Source organism: Quercus lobata, chromosome 6 (assembly GCF_001633185.2).
Source record: "Quercus lobata isolate SW786 chromosome 6, ValleyOak3.0 Primary Assembly, whole genome shotgun sequence".
Lineage (NCBI taxonomy): Eukaryota > Viridiplantae > Streptophyta > Magnoliopsida > Fagales > Fagaceae > Quercus > Quercus lobata.
In genome coordinates this window covers 28406650-28416186 of record NC_044909.1, presented here as the reverse complement: position 1 = coordinate 28416186, position 9537 = coordinate 28406650, and the positions used below count along the sequence as shown (strand labels likewise).

The window sequence follows — 9537 nt, the reverse complement described above, 5'->3', positions numbered from 1 at the left end:
ACCGAAGAGATAGAAACATAAGAATAAGTTACAAGAAGAGATTGCATGTTAGCTAAGATTGAAGCAATTTTCCAAGGTGGGGGGAAAATCTACTCATAAATAGCATCATGACAGATCTTAGAATTTGGCTTAATAATAATATTCTCAGTCTCCAACTTAGCAGCAAGTGATAAAGCCAATCTAACAACTTTAGCCTCTACTTGGAGAGGGAATGGTGGTTTTCGCTTTTTGAGAGCAAGCAAAAATCAAATCACCTCTCCAATCTCTAGCCACCAAGGCTAAATTGGGTGAATGCATCTTGTCATAAACACTTTTGAAACATAATAATTCAAACCCTATACAGATATTTGGAAACACATCATATATTAAACAAATATATTTTTTTAGTATGGATTCTCAATTGATTAAATCATGATCGACTATATGTATTTTATTTTTATTTCTCTCTATTCTATTCTATATAAACCCATACCTTTTGTTACTTCCCTAATTGACATGCATTTTTTTTAATTACTTCTACTAATATTATTGTATTATTTTGGCCTCCTCGTACTTAAAAATAAAAAATAAAAATATCCACCAACAAAATTTAATTACCATATGCAAACAAAAATGTAATTTGGACAAAATACCCCTAAAAAAATTTGCCTTTTGTTTTTCCTCAATTGGAGTGAACTAGAAAAGTTTGGATTGAGTCAGATCTAAATGTGGGTTAGGGTAAGTATGTGGAGTAGTTATGAATTTTATTTTATTTTTATTTTTATTTAAAAATAACTAAAAAAAAAAAAAAAAACCGTGGTAATTGAATGAACATAATATATTTATACACACACACACTATACTATACTATATAATAAAAGTTGAGATTAGAAACTGTGATTGCACCAAGTGACTTTACCAAAATGTAGAAATTTTTTAGATTAAAAAAAAATAGATATAATTCTTTTTTTTGTTCTTATCTTCTTCTCCTATAATTTCTAAGTTGATAAAATCTTAATTTGATTACAATCCAAATTCTTCATCTAATCCTTTTTTTATTATAATTTATAAGTTGATAAAAAAAATCAATTTGATTACAATCCAAAATCTTCAACTTATCCTTATTTTTTATTTAAGTTATATTACTACACATAAAAAAGAAATAACTTTGTACATGTAAAAAACAGCAAATGTCCAAATGCTCCTGTTCAAACCTAAGTGCAATGTGCTGCTTAATTTGGCTGGCTTGCATTATTGCATACATTGGATTGGAGTGCCGGTATTTACTCCTTGGCCTTTCCATTCTTCTGGATTGTTTATTTTCTATGCAATACTAATATGTTTATTTTTAGATATGTGAACATCTGGTAATGTAAAGAGAATTAAGGGTATTTAACTTTGTAATGAGAAAAACAAAAAGATTTATTTTTATCCAAAACACTAACGATGCGTTAATTCAAACTAAAAAAGAAATAAGTAAACGTGAATGATGGCAATTAGGAAATAGGATAGATTTAAAAAAAGAAAAAGAAAAAAAGAAGAAGTTATAATCAACTTAGAAGTTTGAGGTTATCCAAAAAAGAAGTTAAACTCAACATAACTTTATCCAACTAAATTAGACTTTTTGTTCATATCAACTTCTTCAATGTAGAGTGTGTGTATGTGTATAAAATAATTCATAATGAATACCTACTATAAGGTTCTTTTTTTCTATTCTTCTCTTCTTCTACCTACAACCTTGCGAGTATGTATTTGTTTACTCTAATTATTTTTCCATTAAATTGAATAAGTTTTGTGTATTTTTTGTCTTTTGGTTAACCTAATTTGCTTAAGTTTTATTCAATTTATATGATTATTGTAGGGATAAAAGCCCAAGATCATATATTGGGCCTTGGGTTTTGTTCGAGGATATTGGTAGGTCCGAGGAGGAATAAACAGCTATTGTATTCCGAGGTAGGGGACGAGTGAAGGATGTTCCGAGGAGGAACTCCTCCTCGGATACGATGACTGCAACTCAGATATGTATTCCGACAATTAGAGTGATCCTCCAAGAAACTCCAATGATAAGGACATACCTCATGAACATACGAAAATGAAGGAAACCTAAAAATATCTAAAGAAAAGCTGCTACCACCACATTAAATACACTGCAACTACTTTTCTAGCCGCATTTATGTGAAGAAGACCTCTGAACAGTGCTACCTTGGTTACCACAACTCACAGAAAACCAGAGAAGGTGTCTGATGGGACAGGTACTCAAGTAAGGGCTCGGATGATCAACAAGTGTAAGATAAAGATGGTCCAAAGAAGGATATATAATGTGAAAGACTCTTCATGGAGAGGGGATCGGGAAAAATAGAAAGAAAACACTGTAACAATCTAAATTATCTTTGTATCCATTTGTGATTAATTTATACAAGAGGGACCTCCTCAGAATGAAAGGATATTAAGAACAAAATCTCTTATTTGTGTTTGACTGTCATTCAAATCAAAACTATCCGTTGTTCAATTCATTAGGGCCTAGTTCTTCGATCCACTCTCTGCAAATTTATTGTATTGGGCTCATTGGGCCAATATCCCATACATATTGGGTTTGGACTGTAAATTGAGACCCTACAATTGGTGCCGTTTGTGGGAAGAACTTGTGTGATAGTGAAAACAACAGTCAACTATGGTAGATTCAGGTCCACACTAGGCAGAATCCATAGCATCTCAATGTGAAAATCCTTTCGCCAACCTTGACCGTAGGAGAGATCAATAGGGCAACGTGCACGTTACGCATACAAGCAAAAGCCACTCTCGAGTTGGTAGTCACGTCTCTCAAGAGCAACACAATAAAGCTATGCAAAGGGAAATCGACCAGCTAAAGAAGAAATTACGCTATGCACAACGAAAACAAACTCCCACCCCATCTGATTCCTATTCCGAAGATGAGAAGGATAGTAGTTATCGACATAGATTAAGGACTCCTCCTAGTGAATCCTTCTCATATAAAGAGGAGTACCACAGTGAACGCAGATGCAAGAGCCTAACTCACAGAGGACTGGGAAATGATGCGATGAGCAAAGCCTTGAACCAGATTTCCAAGTCGCCCTTCACTCATAGGATTGAAAGGGCAACTCTTCCTCGGCGTTTCCATCATCCAACATTCATCACCTATAATGGGCGAATGGACTTAGTGGAGCATGTGAGCCATTTCAATTAGAGAATGACTGTCTATTCTAAGAATGAAGCTTTGATGTGCAAAGTGTTCCCATCCAGTTTGGGACCCGTGGCGGTGAGATGGTTCGACAGCCTGAGGATTGATTCTATAAATTCTTTCAATGAGCTCACTTGGGCATTTGGCTCCCGTTTTATCACATGTACTAGGGTCCCTCGGCCCTTAGACTCCCTATTGTCTTTGTCTATGCGAGAAGGGGAGACCCTGAAAATATACTCGGACATGTATTGGGAGATATACAATGAGATAGATGGTAACTTTGATGATATTGCCATCAATACCTTCAAGAGTGGCCTCCCAACCGAGCATGTTTTAAGGAAGTCCCTAACAGGAAAACTAGTCACTAGCCTGTGCCAGCTTATGGACCGGATTGACAAGTATAAAAGGGTTAAGGAAGACCAGTAACTGGGTAAAGGAAAGGCTAAGGTTATCCCTCAGGAAATAAGGGATTTCAGGTTAGACTGATTCAATAACAACCAACCTCAGAGAGATTTTGCTGGACAATCAGGGTCTACCAACATCCAGACTGTTAATGCAGTATTCCGAGAGCCAGTGCATCAGGTTCTAGAGAAGATTAAGAATGAGCCATTCTTCAAATGGCCAAACAAGATGGCTGGAAACCCCATGAGACGCAACCAGAGCTTTTATTGCCAATATCATCAGGACCAGGGGCACATTACAGAAGACTGCAGGAATTTGTGGGACCAATTAGACTAGTTGGTCCGAGAAGGGAAGTTGAAGCAGTTACTGCACCATTCTAGTGGCCAAGCGGGGGAGACAGGCTCGGATCCCCAGAGAGATGCTTCTTCAAGACCTATTTTAGGAACAATCAATGTCATCTTCGCTGCCCCCGGTAGGACCGGTTCCTATCCCTCTAGAGTGATGTCTGTGGTTCGGTTATCAACCGAAGACAGCAATTCAGAGCCAAAAAGAGTCAGAATAGAGGCCCCGTTGGTTTTGGGCTTCTCGGTCGACGATAAGATCGAAACTATCCAACCCTATGACGATGCTTTGGTGGTCACACTCAGGATAGGAGGGTATGATGTGAAAAGAGTGTTGGTAGATCAGGGAAGTGCTGTTGAGATAATGTACCCCGACCTGTACAAGGGACTAAATTTGAAACCCGAGGACCTAACAGCGTACGATTCCCTACTAGTAAGTTTCGAGGGGAAGACAGTTACTCCAAGAGGTCAAATTAGACTGCCCATACAGACCGGTTTGGATGTGGTGGGAGTGGACTTCATTGTGGTGGATGTTTATTCATCTTATACGGCTATTGTGGCTAGACCTTGGCTTCGTGCCTTAGAAGTCGTTTCTTCTACCCTATACCAGAAGGTGAAATATCCGTCCAATGGCTATGTTAAAGAGATTGTAGGGAATCAGTCCATGGCTAGGCAGTGCGTGGTGGCTGCCATCTTACATAGGCCCAATGCGGAGTCCTCAACCTCTACTGAAAAGGACTTATAGCAATCAAGAACTCCGGTATTGCCCGACAATGAATCAACTGAGGAAGCAAAGTGCGAAGATTTAGAAAAGGTTGCTGTTGGCAATGATCCAGAGAAGTTCTTTTAGGTCGGCTCGCAGCTACCTCCCCAAGAGAGGGAAGAACTAATCGAATTCTTAAGAAAAAACATGGATGTATTTGCATGGAGTGCTTATGAAGCTCTGGGGGTGGACCCAAATTTCATTTGCCACCATTTAAATGTCAATCCATTTGTTACCTAAAAAAAAAACCTCCTCGGCGCTCATCTAGAGATCATTCTGATGCTGTCAAAGATGAGGTGACGAAGTTTAAGCAGGTTGGGGCTATCAAAGAAATTTTCTATCCTGAGTGGCTGGCCAATACTGTGGTAGTAAAGAAAAAGAACGGAAAATGGAAAATGTGTGTGGATTTCACGGATTTAAACAAGGCTTGCCCAAAAGATCCATTTCCTATGCCTCAGATAGATCAGTTGGTAGATGCTACCGTAGGCCATCCTCGGATGAGCTTCTTAGATGCCTTTCAAGGATACCATCAAATACCACTAGCTCTAGATGATCAAGAGAAGACAGCTTTTGTTACTCCCACTGGAAACTACTATTACAAGGTGATGCCCTTCGGCTTGAAAAATGTGGGATCCACCTATCAAAGGATGATGACTAAGATGTTTGAACCTCAGTTGGGCAAGAATATCGAAGTCTATATAGATGACATGGTGTTGAAGAGCAAGATGGTGTTCGAGCATGTGGGAGACCTCGAAAATATTTTTGAAATACTGAGAAAATATAAGCTGCACCTAAACGCCTCCAAGTGTTCTTTTGGTGTGGGATTAGGAAAATTCATGGGATATATGGTGACCCATCAGAGAATTGAGGTTAATCCCAACCGAGTTAAGGCGATAATCAATTTACAACCACCTCGGAATCCCAAAGAAGTTTAGAAGCTAACCGGAATGACAGCCGCTTTAAACCGGTTTATTTCTCGGTCCGCAGATAGATTCAAACCTTTCTTCTTATTGATGAATAAATAGAAGGGATTTGAGTGGACTGAGGAGTGTGCTTCGCATTTTAGCAACTTAAAGAATACCTATCTTGGCCACCTATCATGTTCAGTCCTGGGATGGATGAGGTCTTGTTTTCTTATATTACGGTGGCCCCTCATGTTGTAAGTTTAGTGTTGATACGGGTTGACAATGGAGTACAACGACCAGTCTACTATGTGAGCAAATCATTACATGAGGCCGAGATTCACTATCTATTGCTGGAGAAGGCCATCCTGGCAATGGTGCATGGTACACGAAAGCTTCCCCATTACTTCCAAGCACATGGTGCATGGTACACGAAAGCTTCCCTATTACTTCCAAGCACATATAGTCGTCGTCCTAACTCAACTTCCACCAGGGCCATACTTCGAAGTGCTGATTACATGATGAGGATTGCAAAGTGACAGTTTTAGGGGCTTTTGACATCAAGTACATGCCTCGTACCTTTGTCAAAGGTCAGGTACTGGCAAACCTCGTGGCCGAGTTCACTGAACCCCCATTAGAAGAAACATCAACGACATAGAACATGGATGGAAAATCGGTTGGCACAATGTCCCTACAAGAACCTTTATTCTGGAAGGTATACGTCGATGTTGCGGCAAATCAAAGGGGCTTTAGAGTGGGGCTAGTTCTAATCTCACCCAAGAAGCTCACCATTGAGAAGTCACTAAGATTGTGCTTCTCAGCCACGAATAATGAAGCTAAATACGAAGTCTTGCTGGAGGGAATGTCTATGATTCAAAGAATGGGAGGAAAGGTAGTAAAGATGTTCTCGAACTTGAGGCTGGTCGTCGGCCAAGTGAAGGGCGAACTAGAAGCAAGAGACGAGAGAATGCAAGGGTATTTAAGTCAGGTTAGGCATTTGCAATCAAGATTTGAATCCTTCACCCTATTGCATGTCCCCAGGAGTGGAAACACACACGCTGATTCCCTGGCCACGCTTGCAACCTCCTCGGCGCAGAGCCTACCTCGGGTTATCCTTATAGAAGACTTGTGCAAACCCACGGTGGTAAAGGGACAAGCGGTTCATGTTCACCAAATCATAATAGGGCCCAGTTGGATGAATCCTATAGTACTATATCTGAGAGAGGACATCTTGCCGGAAGACAAATTAGAAGCTGATAAGATAAGGAGAAAAGTGCCTTATTTCTGGCTGTCTGAGGACCAAAAATTGTACAAGTTCTCTTTTTATGGGCCATATCTACTCTGTGTTCACCCTGAAGCGACCGAGCTACTCCTTAAGAAGCTACATGAAGGGATTTGTGGAAGCCACACAGGAGGTAGGTTTTTGTCTCACAGAGCCACCACTCAGGGTTACTGATGGCCAAATATGCAGAAAAAAGCACAAGAGAGTATATGAAGAAGTGTGATCAATATGAGAGATTTGCATCAAACATACACCAGCCGGGAGGAGTTCTTAACCCCCTATCCAGCCCTTAGCCATTTGCTCAATGGGGCTTAGATATAGTTGGCCCTTTCCCCAAAGTATCAGGGAACAAGAGGTATCTGCTAGTTAGCACTGATTATTTCACTAAATGGGTTGAAACTGAACCTTTAGCAAATATCAAAGATATGGACGCTAAGAAGTTTAATTGGAAAAACATTGTTACCTAGTTTGGGGTCCCTCATTCCCTCATCTCGGACAATAGTCTTCAGTTTGATAGTAAGTCCTTCAGGAGATACTGCTGTGAATTGGGAATTACGAACAGATATTCTACCTCGACCTATCCCTAGGGGAATGGACAAGCCGAGGCTGTTAATAAGGTCATAGTGAACAGATTTAAGAAAAGGTTGAACAATGCGAAGGGAAGATGGGTGGAAGAACTACCACATGTCCTATGGACGTATCAAACCATGCCTCACAGATCAACAGGGGAGACCCCCTTTTCTATGACTTATGGAGCCGAGGCTGTTATTCCTTTAGAAACGGGCTTTCCAACACTAAAGACCAGCTCATTCAGTCCAAGCAGTAACAATAAGTTGCTAGAAAGGAGTTTAGATCTTATTGAAGAAAGAAGAAAAAGTGCAATGGTCTAATTGGCATACTATCAACACAAACTCAAGCAGGGTTATGATGCCAAGGTAAAACTGAGGCCACTAATGCTTGGTGACTTGGTATTGAAGAAAGTTCTGGGCATTGCAAAAAACCCAGCATGGGGAAAGTTATGACCCAATTGGGAAGGACCATATCACATCACCTTTGTGGCTGGTATAGGGGCATATTTCCTAGAAGACTTAGATGAGCATGTAATACCGTGCCCTTGGAATGTAAACAACCTGAAAAGGTATTAATATTAATGAAAATCTCCTTTATCAATAAGTTCTTTTGTTCTGTAAAGGCATCTTGCTTACTATTACTCAATCTATTCAAGTATTAAACAGAACCTAAGTCTTGCATGGCTCCTCAGACCATAGGCCTAGGGGAAATTAATTACTTTTGACATCTATCCGAGTATTAAACAGAACCTAAGTCCTACATGGCACCTTGGACCACAGGTTTAGGGGAAATTAATACTCAATGGTATCTTTTTAAGTGTTAAACAGAACTTGAAATACAAGGTATGTTACTTATTTCCTTCAGATTCAACACTCATTGTATGAGGGTTCGTTCATAATACAAGTGGATAATAACTCTCTCTTGCTGATACCTAGTTAGATTTCTTGAAATGTCAATAATGATTTACTATTAGAACACGTTGGAAATGGAGCAACAACAGTTCAAACTTGTTTGCAATAATAATAAGTATGAAAAGCACAAAAAGTAAAGACCCAAGGAATAGAAGGAAAAGTTCATTCATTAATTCTAAAGAAGATGTATTACAAGCGATGACATAAGTCTCAGAAAAAGAAAACAAAAGAAGGTATAAAAGAAAGTCCTACAACTACTTTTTCGTTGGTTGAGGATCCTCCTTTGTATCAGTGGTCTTGGACTTAGCATCCCCAGCCTTGGGCTTCTCAGCTATCTTAGCTTGGGAGACTACATCCCTGATCGTGAGGGTGTCCTCAGACTGAGCATCATTGGCTGGAGGAAGGCCCTCCTTACCCCTACCTACCCCTGTAGAAGCCTCAGCATTAAGAGTAAGATCTTGAATGTTGGAAACCTAATTAGGAGGGGGCAGGGGCAAGGCGGTGGAGGAAGGGTCAACTGGTACCTCTCTTATATGTTTAGGAAAGTACACGTTCTCAGCCTTCCTCAGCTTAGAGTTCGCAGAGACCCTTGCACTGTTAAGAGCCTCCATCCAAGTTATAGTGTAGTAATCCCTACACACTTCGGCTACCTCCTCGGCCAGCCTTTGCTCCGTCTCAAGCCCCCCCTGCTCATAGGTTGCTTCCTCCGCGGCCTTAGCAGCTTCCCTGACTGCCTGGGCTTCAACTTTAGCTTTTTGCAGTTCAGCCTTCAGACTTAGAACCGTCGCTTTCTCGGTGGCCAGGTTCAACTCAATTGTATAGAGAAGTTTGTGCTGGTCCTCAGCCTGGGCCTCAACAGTTTTAAGCCCCGCCAAAGCGCTCAGACGCTCATGTTCTGAGGTCTTCAGCTTCTCGGCCAATTGTGTTTTTTCCTCCTTCACGACCCCGAGTGCTTTCTCAACCTCGCATCGAGAGTAGGACTCAACTTTAGATTTGTTATGGGCATTTCAAACCCATTCCTCGACCACGTAGACTTGTTGAGTGACTTGCGTAAAAGCATCAAAGGGGTTACATATAAAAAAAATGTGAATGAAAAAAGGAATGAATTAAGGTACTGCTAGAACCGTACTTACCATTGCAAGGTCTCTTTTTAGAGACATAAACAAGCCAGGTTGCCTCGTTCACCTG

General features: G+C 40.3%; 1 protein-coding gene across 1 annotated transcript; it reads left to right on the top strand.

The window, feature by feature from the left end:
- The first annotated feature begins 4081 nt into the window (after window positions 1-4081).
- LOC115950074 lies at window positions 4082-4666 on the top strand. Its single transcript, XM_031067323.1, has one exon. The coding sequence runs from the start codon at window positions 4082-4084 to the stop codon at window positions 4664-4666; it is 585 nt and encodes a 194-aa protein (XP_030923183.1).
- Window positions 4667-9537: the final 4871 nt, after the last annotated feature.

Bases quoted from the DNA above. Each gene is read 5' to 3' on its own strand.
- LOC115950074 (XM_031067323.1), top strand. From the start codon at position 4,082: ATGTCTGTGGTTCGGTTATCAACCGAAGACAGCAATTCAGAGCCAAAA.